Below are 17020 nucleotides of genomic sequence, written 5' to 3' on the forward strand. Positions count from 1 at the left end.
GGCCGGGGCCGGGGCACGCTCGTTTCGGCCCGGTTCGCCCGGCCGCGGGGCTGGGACTTGGCTGTGGGCTGTGCCCATTGCACGGATGGGTATGCCGGGGCCTCCTTGCCGCGCCGCGGCGGTGCCGAGCGCCCCGGGATTGGTGGCGGCCGGGGCTGCTCCTCCTCGCCCGGAGCGCGGCGGCCCCGTCTGCTGCTCCGCCCGCGCATGCTCCGATGTAGAGCCGGCCTGGCTCTGCCGCGGGGCACCACTCACACGGGGCAGGTTGAGCTGGGCCCCGGGAGCAGCGCCTTGCTCGGGATGCTCCGCGTGGCCGTGAGGCCGCTGGGCAATGTCAGGCCCTTGCCCGGAGCAGCCCGGGAGGCTTGGCTGGCTGGCTGGAGCCAAAGCTGCAGGCGTGTGAGTGGCTCACAGCCGCCCCGTTGCGTTGCAGATTCCCTGGCGGTGATGTCGGTGGACCTCGGCAGCGAGTCCATGAAGATCGCGATTGTAAAGCCTGGGGTGCCCATGGAGATTGTCCTGAACAAGTAAGCTCTGAGCGTCCTCCTGCTGCGCGCCTGGGACGAGCAGGCTGTGCCTGGGGCTCGTTCTCTTGATACTTGTTATGTCTGGGCTGCAGACCTGCTGCTGTTCGTGTTAGGAGAGAACAGGGAGGTTTGCTTAAACGCAGACAGGCAGCCGGAGCTCCTTGGCCGATCTCGGCTTTGCCAGGCCGATGCAAGCAGCGCTACAAGGGGCTGGTCCTGCAGAACAGCCGGCGCTGTAGCGAGAGAAGAGCATCGCCTCACCAAGTGATGAAAAAGAGGGCAGGAGGGGGACAGAATGGCGAAGATGCTCCCCATTTCCCACTCTTACAGGAGGTCAAAGAGGCGATGAGTGGGTTGTCTTCCCTGTACCCCAAATTCAGCAGTCTCAGTTTGGGGAATGAGGCTTCCCCTTCAGCACTCAGAAAGTGGGAAACAGGCTATCCAAGTAACCCAGATCTTCCCGCTGGTGCGTGGGAAATGTCTGTCAAGGAGTCACCTGCAGTCCTTCTGAATGAAAAACATGCCATATCCTTTGTGGTGGCTCTTTGCATTGACTGCTCACCCGCGTCAAATGTTGTTTGCTTTTTGTTTCTGTTTGTCTTAATTGCTACTTCCTACTTAGAGAATCACGGAGGAAAACACCAGTGACTGTGGCTCTGAAAGAAAATGAGCGTCTCTTTGGTGATAGTGCGCTGGGAATGGTAAGACTTCTGGTCCCTGAAACGGGTGCTTCGGTTGTTACACAGATGCTCGCGTGCAAAACCCATTTCCCCATTTGCACGTTCCCTGGTGACAGGCTTCCTGGTCAGACCTCTTGTGCCTTGTTTTATCCTTTCTTCTGTGGATATGCTTGGTACCTGTGACTTCATGTCTGCTTTCCAACAATTTTGGCTCCCATAACAAACACCCTTCCCCAAGTGCATGCACTCAGTAAGAAGTACCTGGGTGAGGGTCATATGAAAGCATCAAAGCTGTCTGAGATTCAGCAAAGAGCCCTGGTTTATCTGGTGACTTTCTGTCTGTCTTTCCACAGTCCATAAAGAACCCCAAGGTAGCATTCAGGTATTTCCAGGACCTGCTGGGCAAGCACATGGATAACCCCCAGGTGACGCTGTACCGTTCACGGTTCCCAGAACACGAGCTGGTGAAGGATGAGAGGAGACAGACTGCTATCTTCAGGCTGTCAGAGTAAGTGACTGTAGAAACCTAGAGCCAGAGGCTTTTGTTGCTATGCTGTTACCTTTTGAGCTTCTGGGGAAGTGTCTCCCTTGGCACGTCAGCAGCCGACCCTCACTGCTGGCAAGACAAATCCTTTTTGAAAAAAATTCCATTTTTCAGTTAGCTCTTCAGTCGCTTTTTTACTTGGCAAGTTCCACGATCTCCCGGGTTGTGGTGCTAATGATCGATTCTTCGTTGGCAGGTGCTCTGTAAAGCTCCTGTTCTTTAGCAGAATGTGGGTTATTGGCTCCTGACTGGAGACGTTGTTTGTACTTTCAGAGAAATGCAGTATTCTCCAGAAGAAGTATTGGGCATGATCTTGAACTATTCACGTAGTCTGGCTGAGGAATTCGCAGGTACGCGTGGTGTTCAGTCTTTTTCCGGCATCAATTCATGTTTCAGTTCAAGTCACACAGGTTAAATGGAGACGGAAGGGGTCTTTGTACAGAGAAGGTTGGATGTTTCACCCTTTGACCACCAGATTAAGCCAGCCCAAAGTCAGTACAGAATAAGAGTTGCAATCAGGGGCTGTTTGGCCAGTGTGAAATGAGCTTGGGGCCCTGGCCTTGTTTCTTGTGGATAAGCATCACTGTTAAACACTGATGAAAACTCAGCTGGAATATTGCATCCAGTTTTAGCACCACACGTCTAGAAATATGTGGGGGGGGGAAGTGGAAGGAATCCAGAGGAGAGCAGTAAAAATACTAAGAATCTAGAAAACATGATATCAGGAAAGGCTGGAAGAACTGGGTCTATTTAGTGTGGAGCAGGAAAACACTGAGGAATGCGGTCAATTAGTACTGGAAATGCAGGTGAATTAAATGGGTGTGTTTGAATTGCTTTGCTATAGGCAGGTAGTTAATGGGTGCACACTATGCAGGTAGCAGCCCCAAGCCACATTTGCACAAGGGGCTTTACCTCAGAAAAGAGGTTCAGTATCCATAGGGCTGGGATTTCAGGATTCCTGAAGATCAGATTAATTTCTGAAGTCTGATGTGTCACGAAATGTTTGTTAGTAACCATTAGACCGATGGAAGACAGTGGTATGTAGTAGCTTTGAGTGAATCTTTAAAGTCTTACTGGTTTAAGATGGAAACAAGTTAACTGACTTCATCTGTGGTACAACTCTGATTTCCCTGGAGCTCTGCCTGGGTTGGCATGGGCATAGTGTTTAACATGGAGCAGCGACTTCTGGTGGCGTCTGCATAGCTACGTGCATGTTGATAGCCCTCTTATAGGGACTGCCAGCTCCAACCCTTCCCATGCAAAACTGTTTCTCTTTCGTGCCTTTCAGAACAGCCCATCAAGGATGCAGTGATCACTGTCCCAGCCTACTTCAATCAGGCAGAGAGAAGGGCAGTCCTCCATGCTGCTCAGATGGCAGACTTGAAGGTCTTGCAGCTGATCAATGATAACACTGCTGTGGCACTGAACTATGGGGTGTTCAGAAGGAAGGAAATCAATGCCACGGCACAGGTATGTGCCGCTTGGGAGGGCTGGTGAAGCCACTTGCTTCCCCTGAAATGGGTGGATGGTATGTCTAGACTTGAGGTGCCAGCCAGACTGGCTATGTGACTGGCTGGTTAAGAGCAGTTATTAGTTAGTTCTGTTTCTGCTGTGGTCATTGATCTGTCTGTAGGCAGAACTAGTATGGCTAAACAGCGAGTTCCTTAATAAATGTTTTGCTTTCAGGGGGGTGTACAAAGCAAGGGGAAATTCCTTAGGGGGAAGAACAGGGCACTAGCAGTTAGGATGCCAGGGCTCTATAGAGCCATGTCACACTGAGAGCTTGTTTCCCAACCTTTAAAACTAGGCACTGTCCTGGTTCCTCTCTCTCAAGGGGCTGGGAAGCTGTTTGTAAAATCTGTGGGCTTCCTCACATTCAAAGGATTCTCAGAGAACAAAGTAATGATTCTTTTCACATTTCATACGCTAGCAGTATGGGTGAAACAAAGAATTAGGTTTGTGAACGTGTCTTGTCCTTGTGGCACTTGCTGCAATCCGATATTTGACCAAAGTGGCCAACTTGCGCTTCCTCAATAGACTGGAGCACAGGGAGTGAGTGGGCAGTGTCTGTCGCACGCCAGCCTTTCTTCCTTCTCCTTTCTGTTCATGGTAGGGGTGGGGTATGCACAGGAGGTGTCTTAGCTTCTGTGCCTTCTGTTTTTCAGAATATAATGTTTTATGATATGGGAGCTGGAAGCACTGTGTGCACCATAGTGACGTATCAGACAGTGAAGACCAAGGACTCGGGGACTCAGCCTCAACTGCAGATCCGAGGTGTTGGGTAAGAACAATGCCTGGGGCTCTAGTGCTGCAGAGAGAATGGTGTAGAGAGAGCATTGGAACATGAGACGCTGGACGAGTTGGGATGAGCAGTAGAGTGTCTGGTGTGGGGAGGCTGACCTGCATGTAGCATGCGCGGCCTCTGCTTGCACAGATGGTCCCTAAAACTGACGGGTGTGGCAGAGCCTCAATACAGTGTTCCTTACAAGACTCGTTTGAGTAGCTTTATTGTCTGTAGCTGGCCTTTCAGCCTTTGCTAACCTAGGGGCTTTGTCTGTGCCCTTTCCGTGATGCGTGGGTTCCATTCAGGTCTATCCAAGGTGACTGTCAAATTGCTAGTTCCCTTCTCTTGCTTGCATTCCTTCAGCCGAACACTGTCAGCAAAGCAGCATCAGCAGGGTGTGCTTGCAGAAGAGTTCAGACTGCACATTTGTTGACTTCTGATTCAGTGCAGTATAGCAGTAACAGCTATTCTAACATAGCTTTTTCCACATGATTCTATGGAAACTGGGCATCCTTTTAGGCAAGCAGAAGGCACAATGGTGTTGCCTCAAACTTGGTAAGGAAGTGAGAAGGTGCAGTGGTACAGAAGGTTCATGGCTGCATAGGAACTGTGCATGGAAGTGTCTGTCAGCCTTTAAAGTCTAAACTGCTAGTCCCTAGGGAGAAATATTGAGACCAAGTTAGAAATGTAAGTTCTCACTGTTAAAATGCTCAATATCTTTAGAAATGTAGGTCTTGACTGTATTAGGGAAGCTTTTCGGATCACAGACTGAAATGGGGAGTTTCTCTTGTTGGCTCAGATAATGTGTCTTCTGAGCAGACTTGGTCTCTGTTCACAGTGGCTCATAACTGAGTGTTGTGGCCGCTATTCATCCCTGTTGTCCTGCTTGACTGACTGCATCTGGGTGAAAGCAAAATGTAATCAGTAAGATTAAATCCTTGTTCCTGTTCTTTCCCAGATTTGACCGCACGCTGGGAGGGCTGGAGATGGAGCTTCGGCTCCGGGATTACCTGGTGAAGCTCTTCAAACAGCAGCAACCTTCAAAAGATGTGCGGCAGAACCTGCGGGCCATGGGCAAGCTGCTGAAGGAGGCTAACCGCCTGAAGACTATCCTGAGTGCCAATGCTGACCACATGGCCCAGGTACCACCATGTGCAGCATGATGTTCTGCTTGCTTGGGATGGGGGTGACCTGCGTGAAGGGCAAGGGTGAAGCAGCACTTTCCCTCTGCAGCGTGAAGACAATGGAAAGCCCCAGCTCAGGGGATGCCAGAGTTAATGGAAATGCAATAAAAGTGGCTCAGAGGGGCGGTAGGGTTGGGTGGGAGCTTGGGTTAGTGACATCCCGTTCATGTTCTTGCTATTTTAACAACTTAGATCTTGGTTGGGGTGAGGGAGGTCTGCTGCTGCCTGGTTAACCAGTGCATGGGATTGGACACCTATTCTGTCCCAGGCACCGTGCCATGTGTCGTTCCTGTACACAGAGAGATGGGATGGCATTGGTTGTATTCCTGAGATAAGCAGTGGCATTGGGAAGCCTCAGCACCTGAGCAGGAGTTGAAACAAGACGTGGGTTAGAAGGTGGTGGTAACACAGGGTGTTGAATTTTTCTTTCTGGCCTGCTGACTAGGTCGAGGGGCTCCTGGATGATGTTGACTTCAAGGCCAAGGTTTCCAGGCAGGAGTTTGAAGACCTATGCTCTGATTTGTTCCAGCGGGTCCCTGGGCCGGTGCTGCAGGCACTGAGCAGTGCAGAGATGAATCTGGTAGGTCCTGTGGTGGTCCCTGGCATTGACGGGCTGCTCCTTCACAAGTGCTACCGTTTGAGTGTGGTCTGCTGACAGTTGCAGGCTCCTGCTTGTCTAAAGGAAAGGCCCAAGGATGGTGATGCAGAAGGAGAAGATGTCTGCTGCTTAGTTCAGCAGCTGTTTGTGGTCCCTCTCTGCACTGGCTGCCCATAAACCAAAGACTCGTGCTCGAGTTGCTGTTTCTTTTTAAAAGCCTTGAGTGGCTCAAGCACCAGTCTCTCCTACATCTCTGACATTGGCCCAGTCCCCTGCTCCAGCACTTCCTCCAAACTGACTAGGTAGAGGAGTACCCCTATCTTGGTGCCCCTGTGGGGCCTGGGCCTGTCCCTGATCATGGCTGTGTCCCAGTGTAATGCACACATTGGAGATGCCTTTATATTCCAGAGTTACTTCTGGCTGTCTTGAGGAGGCAGCACAAGGCCTTTGGGGTCAAAGTCTTACAGCCTTGGCTTTCACCTCTTCCTATCTGGCTGCCTCTTCTGACCTGGAGCCTGGTCTGGATTTGATTCTTTGCTGAATGTGCTGCCCTAGAGAGTGCTCTGTAACCTGTCCCTATACAGCAATCACTTTCTCAGGCCCAGCTTTTGTAGGGGCTACCCCAGGAACGACATTGGTATTGGGCCCCCTGCCCTTTGAAACTGTGGGAAATGGCATGACTGCAGAGTGCTGTAGAAATCGCAGGGGTGGGGAAAGGGGAGAAAGAAGCAGTAGACTAATTTTTTCCAAAGGTGCATTCTTAGCACAGCCTGGTTGTTTCCAAACTCCTAGGACGAAGTTGATCAGGTGATTCTGGTGGGAGGCGCCACCCGCGTCCCCAAAGTGCAAGAGATTTTACTGAAAGCTGTGGGCAAGTAAGTGTGTGCAGCAGGGGGGCAGCCTGCCCCCACCTCCCACCAACCTCCTCTTTGTGTCTGTGGCAGAAGTTTACATCTCTCTTCCCTTGGCTTCAGGGAAGAGCTGGGGAAGAACATCAATGCTGATGAGGCAGCTGCGATGGGTGCAGTCTACCAGGCAGCAACTCTGAGCAAGGCCTTCAAGGTCAAGCCCTTCCTAGTACGGGATGCAGCTACTTTCCCCATCCAGGTGAGCTCAGGTCTCTCCTCTCCTGGGTGGGAGTGTCATGGGGCAGCAAGGGACGGGTTTTCAGCTGAGCCGTGGAACCTCGTGCGGCAGGGAGGGGATGAGAAAGACGTGGAGGTTTCATTGTAGAGGGAGAGGGGCACCACATACAGGAAGGGGGCCTTGTGTTCTAGAAGGACGCAACAAGTGATGCAGTATTTAGAAACATGTTAAACCCTCTTTGTAGGAGACGTCATGAAGGGAAGTGTTGCCATTGGCATCTGATGCTTTCCCATGCCTCTCCTGCAGGTGGAGTTCACCCGGGAGGTTGAGGAGGAGGACAAGTCCAAGAGCTTGAAGCACAACAAGCGGATCCTGTTCCAGCGCATGGCCCCGTACCCACAGCGCAAGGTTATCACATTCAACCGCTACACGGATGACTTCGAGTTCTACGTTAACTATGGGGACCTGTCTTTCCTGAGCCAGGATGACCTACGGTGAGCGTGGGCGAGCAGCTGCTCAGACTCAGCCGGAGAAGTTCAGCTGCAGCTGCGTGGCCGCTGTCTTTGCCACAGCAGCAGGACAGAACTGATTTGAGCACGCCAGAGAGTGCACAGCATTTGCACTGCAGCTCTGAGCGTCTCCCCTTGTGCCTGGATGCTTCATTAGAGACTGAGGGTTGGATGGATGTTAAGAGGGGGAGCCTCTACCTAGAGACTGAGCTCTGTTCTTCCCATAGAGCCAGTAGCCCCACGTCACAACTGAGAGCGACAGGGAGAGAATTTGTTGCCAGCTTTTGCGGCTGCTTGTGGGAATAGAGGGAAGATTCTGAGCACTTGATCCCTTTCCCCAGCACACAGCAAGGGCTGCCTCTACAGGCTGTCCCTGCTTCCTTGGCTTGTTTACTGAGCCCAGGACACCATGGAGAAGTGCTTGGCTTTATCTGGTCTGTTGGAGCAGGTCCCGTCTGTCAGAGGGGAGCATAAAGGAGTAAGTGCCACACTGTAGATGCTGGCATGGCTACACTTCTGGCTAATGCGGCTGGTGTGTGGGGCTGCAAATGGAGTACAGCCATCAAAGGCCCTGGAGTGAGTGGGGGGAGCTGGTATGGAGCTGTGGGCAGCCACCCTTTGTCCCCTCTTCAGCTCAGCCTGTTAATGCTCGGGCCTTTTTCCTTTTTCTTGCTGGTGCCCCGGTTTCTCTTTCCACCCTCCCCCCCTCCCAGTATCTTTGGGTCCCTGAATCTCACCACTGTGCGGCTGAGAGGAGTCGGGGACAGTTTCAGGAAGCGCTCGGACTACGAGTCCAAAGGCATCAAAGCTCACTTCAACATGGATGAGAGCGGAGTGCTCAGCCTTGACCGGGTAAGCACCAGCCTGCTGTCCAAGCCCCTGGGCCCAACTCTGTGTGGGCTGCTGGAGGTTTCTGTTGTCATCATGGCCATTGTTGTGTCTTCCCTCCCAGGTGGAGTCTGTGTTTGAGGCTGTGGTTGAGGACAAGCCAGAGGAGGAGTCAACTTTAACAAGTAAGCATTGAACCCCTCACGCTTGCTATTCAGGCAGGTGCTTCCCTGTAACTAGGATCCCCGCCTACCTGCAAGGGCTGAGTTCCTAGGGAGCTGGGGACAACTTGCAGCAGCAGAGTAACTTGTGATCCTGAGCAAGTGCTGCTGCTGCTACTGCTCCGTGTGCACCCAAGCATTTCTCAGTGTTGTACCACGGCGAGTGGAGCATATGTGTAGCACGAGGGAGGTGCATTTGCTCAGCCAGAGCCACCAATGCAAGAGGAAACACAGCTTTTAGCTGTGTCTTGAGTGGGAGTCCTGCCTGCCTGCTTGGTGCTTCAGTACTCTCTGTCCTGGCCATCAGGCTGTATTTTGTACTGACTGGATGCTTCCTGTTGTACTAGGTCTGGGGCTGGCGCTGAGAGTTATGCCTAATGTGAGGGTGTCTGGGTGGGCAGCCAGGGCAATAACAAGTGGGAATGGTCATTGCAGTTTTGAAGAGGGAAAGTCCAGGCTACGTTGTAGCAGAAACAAGGGTCCCATTCTGCGAACAAGTGGTTGTGGCACTGGGGACAGCTAGCAGGGAGGGGTGGGAGTCATTGCTCTACAACTTGTCTTTTTGGTATCCGTGGAGGTTGGGAAGGCACTTTGCAGAATCAGCCCATCAGTTCTAAAGCCCAGGAGACAGTTTTGCAGTGTTGGTGAACTGGACTGATGCACCACCCCCTCCTTGGAGACCAAAGGTCGCCAGGCTGAGTCAGACATGACTTTCTGATCTTTCTCCTCCACCAGAGCTTGGAAACACAATCTCCAGCCTGTTTGGAGGAGGGGGCCCAACTTTGGAAACAGGAGAGAACCTGACAGAGGCTGTTCAGGTAAGAGACTGGAGGTAGCACAGGTGCTAGCCAGAGGAGGCAGTGGTAAAATGGGGAGCAAGGCAGGGAATGGTTCTCAGATGTCAGGTTTAAAAGCACCTGCTGCAGGAGCTCATGTCTGTCTGTCAGCTGGATGCTACAGGTATAATAAATGCATAGCAGTCACCTCCTGATGGTAATCCCTGCATCCTGCCCTCCAGCCCAGGGTCTAGGGCTGAACACAGCTGCTTGGCAGCCCCTGCTGTAATGCTGGAGAAGCATCTTTATGGCAGGGGGGTTACTTCCAGACCCCATGTTGTCCTTGCAGGTGCCTAGGGTGCTGGGCCTGATGGCTCTTTGCTGCCCATAGGAAGCTCTGTCCCCCTCCTAGTGAGGCCAGAAAACTGAGCTATAGGTGGCAATTCCATACTGATGTGGGTGAACTTCTCCAAAGCTTCTGCCCTGCCTGGTCCCCACTTTGCAGCTGGTGCTTCCCTCAAGAGCAGTCCACTCTGAAGTGCCTACATACGGTTTCCGTACGAAAACTTTGCATCTTCCTCCCTGCTCCCCAGGAGGATGAGGAGAACCAGGTGGAAACAGCCAAGGAGGAGAAACAGGGCCAGGAGAATGGAGCAGAGGCTGCCAGCAAGGAGCAAGGGGAAGAAAAGCAGCAACCGCCAGAGTCGTCGACACAAGATAAAACCGGGGCTGCCGCTACAGAGGCCGACGAGCAGGAGAAGGGGGAAGGGGAGAAGCCCAAGGATCAGGTGAGTAGCTGACTTTGCAAAGGGAGACTTGTTGAATAGTGCCTCTGAGATGGTACACGTATGGGCTAGAATCTGCACATACATAAGCAGTTCTGCCCCATGTGCTCTGGCTCAGCACCACAGCCTTGTTTCCTGCTTGACATCTTTGAGAACCAGTCCCTGGCTTCTTTCCCCTTAAGAGGCACAGCGGGGGAAACAGCCTTCTTTCTTAGTGTTTGTGAGAGATGGAAAATTCCTGCCCCTTGGTGTTTGTTTGGCAAAGATGCCTATCCCTTTGCAGGTGTCAGTATTGCTTTCTGCCTTTGCTGCTCAGATTCACAGCCAATCTCCTCTCTCCTTCCCAGGCTTCATTCTGGCCCTCGCCATGTCTCCCTCCTTCCCTCCCCATGTTTGCCCGTTGGCTGTCAAGAGAACAGGCTGAATAAAAATGGAAACTTGAGGGAAGTTGGTTAATTCAGGGTAAAATACAACCTTACTTAAAAGCACAGCCTTTTTGCTGACAAAGACAAGGCTTCTAAGGGCTGGTTTGCATCAGTGTTTGTGAAGCACTGAATGGCACTGTAGGTTTGCACTGCAAGTGCAGGAACACAAAGATGGTCTGTGGACCCTTGACCTTCAATAGTTTGCATCAGGTGGTTGGCTGTCACTTTTGAAAGCATACCTGGCAAGGTAGAGGGTGCTGCATGTTTGTGCCTATATACTTTGGAGTTGCTTCTTTCCAATGCAGGATCCCAAAGAAAAGGAAGACTCCAAGAAAGAGGAGGAATCACCCAAAAGTCCTAGTGATGGTGCAGCCACTAAATTAGAGGAGGAAAAGAAACCCAAAGCTCCCAAGAAGCAGAAGCTGGTGGATGAGATAAACATAGAACTGGATGTCAATGATGTGCTGGACCTTCTGAAGGATGAGCTGAAGAGCTCAGCAAAGAAGTGAGTTTGATGGGAGCATGGCTAAAGGGAAGGACAGCTATAGGAGCAGGCTGGTCTGGGACTAGGGAGCCAGAGCAAGTAATGAATTGTAGGGCGTGTGACTCAGGGAGATGAGCTGATGGCCAGAGAAAAAGGCCTGCGCCTCCTGGCCTCAGATGTATCTGCTTAAGCTAGATGTTGCCAGTCCTCGTTCCCCCTTTCCTGGGGCAAGGGAAGAACCAGCTCTGGAGTGGGGTGGCAGTGAGGGGCTTGCGGGTCTTATAAGTACTGATCTCTGGAGCTGGCTTGGTGCTGTCCCGTGTCCTCTTCGCGTCGTCCAAGGGAGCTTCTGTGGCTTGGAGCCCCAGACCAGGGCAGTGAGAGAGATTACTTCAGGTGTTCTCGCTGCTGCATATGAAACTGCACTTGAGGACTGCATTTAAATTACTCCCATCCTCCATACAGGGGTCCTCCTTCCTCCCCTTGAGATCAGGGAAGCTTTTGATGTCACAGGTGGTGGGAGGGGCACGGATTTGGAATTGAGAGAAACCAGTCCTGTCCTCTCACCTCTGGACTTGGACCCCCATAATGTCTGTGCATCTACCCCAGCTCTGGCTATGTGAGAGGTGCCACCCCCTTTCGCAGTCCTTGGCAGCACAGGGAACATGACCAGCACAAGGACGATGATGCCACTTTTTGCTTGTGTCTGGCTACGTCACATTTCAGACTCCAGGACCTGACCATCAGAGACTTGGAGAAGCAGGAGAGGGAGAAGTCAGCCAATAGCTTGGAGTCCTTCATCTTTGAGACCCAGGTAAGAGTGAGATGGGCTGCAGAGCAGGTGGGAATGGCTGCAGGTGGCAGGGCTGAGCCAGCTGCAGAGCGCTGCATTTGCTCATGCGTGGGGGAAACCTCTTTGGAGGACTGAGATTCTCTCCACCAACAGTGTTAACTTGCCCAGTCCTATGTGGAGTTCGGAGCCTGCTGAGGTAGGAGGAATCATGTCAGGAGTTAGTCTGTGTGCTTAAAAAAACAAAAAACCTTTGCCTTTGTAAAGCTCCTTCCCTGCCTTGCCTTACCTCTGTTGTGCTCTCACTGGGAAGAAACCAGTCAGATAAGAACACTGGGGTAGGTGCACACTGCAGTTGCTCCTACTGTTGGCCCATCCTACCACTGCTGGCTTGAGTTGGAAGCGAGATTGGGGGCTGAACTAGGGTCTCCTGCTTGATAGCACCTGGGAGCATCCTAGTCCTTGCAGTGCTAGCGTACGGCACCCAGAGAGCAAATGCAAAAGTTTTGTGTGTTTTCCTTTTACTCAGCAGTTCACAGATGACACTTTTGCTTTGTCTTCTCAGGACAAGCTTTTCCAAGAGGAATATCAGTTTGTGTCAACAGAGGAGCAGAGAGAAGAAATCTCCAGAAAACTAAGTGAAGCCTCCAACTGGATGGAGGAGGAAGGGTATGCGGCTACAACCAAGGTATTGCTGCAGTGCGTGGGAAACAGACCTAGGTTCCCTCAGTCTGATAGAGCAAGGGTTGATCCAGAGATACTAACGTGGTTTTGGGATGTCCTGGCACTTGGAAGCTCTTGTATTCATTTTGCCCAGCACTGAGTTGCACTGGGACTAGCTCTCCCAGTGGTATTTCTGTCATGCTGACTCCAGCAGGTCACCGCTCTCTCTGTAGGCACAATGTCCGTGTCGCTCCTGTTTGACACAGTGCTCCTGCATTCACTGGAGTATCCTGGCAGAACTCGTGCAGTTCAGGCTTCTGTGATTTCTGGATGTCTTCAGATATCTGATGAGATTTGTTCCTGTCTTGGTTTCACTTGCAGGAACTGAAGGAAAAGCTTATAGAGCTGAAGAAACTTTGTAAGGGCCTTTTCTTTCGTGTGGAGGAAAGGAAGAAGTGGCCGGACCATCTGGCTGCCCTGGAGAGCCTACTCAACCACTCCAGCATCTTTCTCAAGTAAGAGTGAGATACGTACTGAGACTGTTTGTTTGTTTGATTGGCTGAATCAAATGGAATCTGGTCCCAAGCTGCTGAAAGCATAGAAGGAAAGGGATTGAAGGGTGGTGCTTAAAGGATACGCTAACAGAACTGCACCTTGGACCAAGGATGAAGTCCTTGTACATCCTATAATGCACGCACCTTCTTGGGTGTCTAGGGGACTGTCCCTACGCACCTCGGCTCCTCCAGCCTAAGCTTCCCATCTCCTAGTATGCCTATCTCTGTCGTGATCATGCCTGGAGCCTTTTGTTTCCCCTTTCAACCCAGTAGCTTTTCATCACCACTGAATGCGAGGTGGGGATTCTTTATCCCATTCCCAGTACCCTGAGATGGCGCTGGGTGTCAGTTACGTTATATATAAAGTGCAGTAAGGTCCAGATAAAGTGGTCAGCTTGTGCAATGAATTCTGTAGAGGTTTCAGACACGGTTGATGTGAATGTCTACCTTGCATGGCCAGAGTAATAGATGCTGCTTTGTTCTTGTCTTTGAGGGGAGCCCGGATGATTCCTGAGCCTGATCAGATATTCACAGAAGTGGAGCTGAGTACCCTAGAGAAGGTTATTAATGAAACAACGGTAAGGAAAAAGGCCAGGGTGGTCTTGGTTGCGTAGAACGTGTTGGGTGTGACAGTGATTGGCTTTGTTCTCATGCGGGGATGGGGAGCATTGTGCATGTCGCATGCTCGTGTCAGCAAACCATTTCTTTCTTGTGCTTCTCAGCCCCTAGCTTTTTTGCCTTGTACAAACGCAGTGTTTGGAGGCGTTTGTTTGGAGGTGTTTTTCTGTATGCAGTATGGGAGGGCTGGCGCTTCCCCGGTAACTAGCCTGTGAATAGTTTTTAGGGCAACCTTGGGATTTCTTGATCTTTGTTGCAAAGAGGATGGAGAAAGTACAAGAGGTTGCAGTGTTGACTGTGGTCAGTTAGCATGTTCAAATGGTGTGGGTGAGACCATTTTAACGCTGCTTCTCGGCACCAAGAAGTGGTGGTGTGCTTAAGGGAAAGTAGTGACACTGTGCTTTCTTTTGAAGATCTGGAAAAATGAGACCCTGGCAGAACAGAATAAACTTCCTCCCACGGAGCGGCCGGTCTTGCTGTCCAAGGACATAGAGCTGAAGATTGGTGCTTTGGACAGAGAAGTGCAGTACCTCCTGAACAAGGCAAAGTTTGCAAAACCGAGACCCAAGAAGGAAAAGAATGCCACTAAAACTGACTCGGGCAAGAATTCCACATCTCCCCCTGAGAGTGAGAGGATCATCCCTCCCAAGGAGGAGAAACGGGAAGGTGAGAGGAGCACTCGGGTGGTGGGTACCCCTGTGGGCATCTTCTACCTTAACCGTCGGTTGTAACGTACCTTTGAGTAGTCTGCACAGAGCTGAGGAGACCAACAGTGAAGCCTTTAGCACATCAGGAAGGAATATTGGTTCTCCATGCGATTGCAGGAAAAATGGGTGAAGCCTAATGCAGCACCCCTGGTACTATGGAAGCCAGGGTGTAGAATCCTTTAAGTGAAGGGCTGGGTGCAGGAGGTAGTGTCTCTCCAGCACCCACTCATTCTCCAGTACTTGCCATCGGGCCAGGCCTTCCATGTGGAAGAGGTGCCACCTTGCTCTGGATACCTGGGGCTCCCTGGAGGTTGCTCCTATTCTCTGACTGGGTTCAGACTTCCTCGGTTGTTCTGCTTGGAACATTTAAGAATGTAGCTGACAACTCCCCTAGTTTTAACCACCAGAGGCAAAGTGCCTTATCCCTGTGGCACTCACCCTGCTGTGCTGCAGGCAGACATCCCTGCGCAAGGTCTGGCTTCTTTATTAAGATGGGTCTAATTCAGAGCCCTTTGGTTACAACCCCTGGGATATCCTTCTGCACTGGCTGCTAACATGTTTGAATGCCTTGCCTTATTCTCACTGCCCCTCGGTCCTTTCTGCTGTCACTGATCCCTGCCAGACTCTTCCCTCTTTCTGCTTGTTGGTTGTGGCTACTTCTCATGCCCTCACGTTTCCCACAGAGGAACCTCTGCACTCGGTTTACCCTTTAGCTATCTCGGGTCTACTCTGCAAGTTGACTGGTAATCTGCTGATGAGCTGCTGTTGGTCCACTTAGTCTCTGCTGGCAAGTTGCTCTCGTTTTATCTCCTGTAGTAGAGCTGAAGGAAATGTGGAGCTTGAAATACCTGCTGTGACTGTGATTTACCTTTTGCTGTCTTCTGTCCCCACATGATGCAGGTAAACCAGAGGATGCTAGTCCAGTCAAAGAACCTCCTACATCCGAGAGAGAAGCAGCAGGTGACGAGCTGGGACCAGATACAGGTATGTTTGTGTGAGGACCAGAACCCTAGTGACTGTGAAATGCAAATAAGCCAGTAAGTGTGACGGGCCCTCTGGCTGCTGCAAGTGAATTGGTAACGTGGCAGTCCTGCAGACCAGCAACCAATAAGTGTCTGGAGCTGGAATTGCAGTTATGACTTTGTCGGCCCTGGAAAAATCGTTGAGAGAGAGGAGCTGAGTATAACACTCGGAGCACAGACCCACACAAAAACAGGTGTCGCTGACTGAAAACCCTGGGCCACTCGCTTTAGCCCAGGTGCAGGGTTACATTCTCTTACGTACTTTCAGCTGTGTCCTGGCCACCGTTTGGTCACGTAATGCTTGCTCGATAAGATGGAATAAGGGCCTGATCTGAGGTCACAATTATTTTCCTGTAAAATGTGGGTGGTAGCTGGAACAAAATGTGGGAGGTCTGTGCTTGGGACACTGTCAGGTGAAACTTGGCCCAGTTTTTAAATGGTGCCAGGAACACACTTACAGTCTAACCAGTAGCGGTCTCTTTACAGCTGCTATATTGTGGTGGTAAGGGGTTGGGGAGATCTTAGTTGTACCCTGAGGTGTTTGGAAGCTGAATAGTGAAGAACTGTTCTAGTTCATGAGAGCCTGTGAGGAAACCAATCTTTGTCCAGCTGAATAAAATCCGGACATCAAGCAAATTCCATAAATAGTAAAAAGTTAAACTTCTATGAAGGCTTCATAGAGGGATTGCTTGTAATCGTCTTCGTTAAAGACCGGTTTTTAACCCCCAGTATAATTCTACGTAGCACGTTACGTACCTAAGGGTGCCAGGATTTGCCTTTGGTGTGTAATTGTCACCTTCCAATATTTGCATCTAGTACCTACTACCCGAGAGTGGGCACCCTGCAGGTTGAGAGTTTGCTGATTTAGTTTAATTTTAGTACAGAAATGTTCAAGTCACATCTGCTGTGTGTCTAGCAGAAGTGTATTTGCATGGCTGGCTGACTGAGTCTATTTGTTTTTTCTTTGTTTTGAAGAACCTGGGAAAACACAGAAGCAAGAAGCTGGAGGAGAGAGCAGGACAAATGATGAGTTATAACACCCCTGAAATTCCGTCTAACATCAGCATCTATTTATTTAACAGTTACTTTGTTTTTTTATAATGGACCTGGTTAGCTTCAGTGTAAATGGAACATGATGAGCAGGATGACAACAAAATGCAATAGAGATGTACATTTTCTTTTTTTCCCCCCCCCCGGGGATCTTGTCATTACTAATTTTAGAGAGTTGGGTTTTGTCTTTCTGTTCTGTTTCACGTGTTTAAAAGATGACTGTTCTCACACAAGCTGTCATTGCGTTTCAGTACTGTCCCAATAGTGTCACCACAAGTGGCTTTTCTCATAGATGAAAATCAGTAAAAAAAAAAAATGTTTTTTAAGCTTTAAGGAAACATCTTGGAACCTCCACTCTTTGCCACAACTCATCTGGTGAAGATGCAGGTGTTAAAGTACCCAGGAACTCATGTGGCTGAATGTCCGTTTGCAGATGAGGTACTGATATAAAGCAAACACCATGCTTTTGGCCAGTGAGAAGCACGTTCTCCTTGTGATCCACGGGAAAACGAACTGGGATTGGGGAAGTGATGCTACCTGCCTCAAGATAAGAATGTCCTTCGTGGTTTTTTTCCTTAGATCCATGCTGCTAATGTCCCTTCTACCCTTCCTTCTGTTCATGATGGCATCTCACAACAGGAGGATGCTGAGAATTCAGTTCCAGACTTAAAATATAAAAAGCCCA

At 50.6% G+C, this 17020-nt stretch overlaps 1 protein-coding gene across 1 annotated transcript; it reads left to right on the top strand.

Annotated features, from left to right (window-relative positions):
- Positions 1–300: 300 nt before the first annotated feature.
- Positions 301–16781, top strand: HYOU1 (hypoxia up-regulated 1). The gene is made up of 23 exons (XM_019508555.1): positions 301–527; positions 1150–1228; positions 1561–1715; positions 2025–2101; positions 3040–3221; positions 3917–4032; positions 4994–5177; positions 5665–5799; positions 6610–6692; positions 6792–6924; positions 7210–7397; positions 8126–8264; positions 8365–8425; positions 9197–9279; positions 9831–10025; positions 10753–10952; positions 11658–11745; positions 12287–12409; positions 12766–12899; positions 13432–13516; positions 13970–14222; positions 15164–15247; positions 16261–16781. Exons 1-23 carry the CDS (start codon positions 301–303, stop codon positions 16320–16322), a joined length of 3066 nt encoding a protein of 1021 aa, XP_019364100.1. The 3' UTR covers positions 16323–16781.
- The last annotated feature ends 239 nt before the right edge of the window (positions 16782–17020 follow it).

This window comes from Gavialis gangeticus, unplaced genomic scaffold, assembly GCF_001723915.1.
Source record: "Gavialis gangeticus isolate Ggan-Ray unplaced genomic scaffold, GavGan_comp1, whole genome shotgun sequence".
NCBI lineage: Eukaryota > Metazoa > Chordata > Crocodylia > Gavialidae > Gavialis > Gavialis gangeticus.

Bases quoted from the DNA above. Each gene is read 5' to 3' on its own strand.
- HYOU1 (XM_019508555.1), top strand. From the start codon at position 301: ATGCTCCGCGTGGCCGTGAGGCCGCTGGGCAATGTCAGGCCCTTGCCC. The intron at 5,800-6,609 runs GTAGGTCCTGTG...CCAAACTCCTAG, and splicing joins GCAGTGCAGAGATGAATCTG to GACGAAGTTGATCAGGTGAT. The intron at 7,398-8,125 runs GTGAGCGTGGGC...CCCCCCTCCCAG, and splicing joins CTGAGCCAGGATGACCTACG to TATCTTTGGGTCCCTGAATC.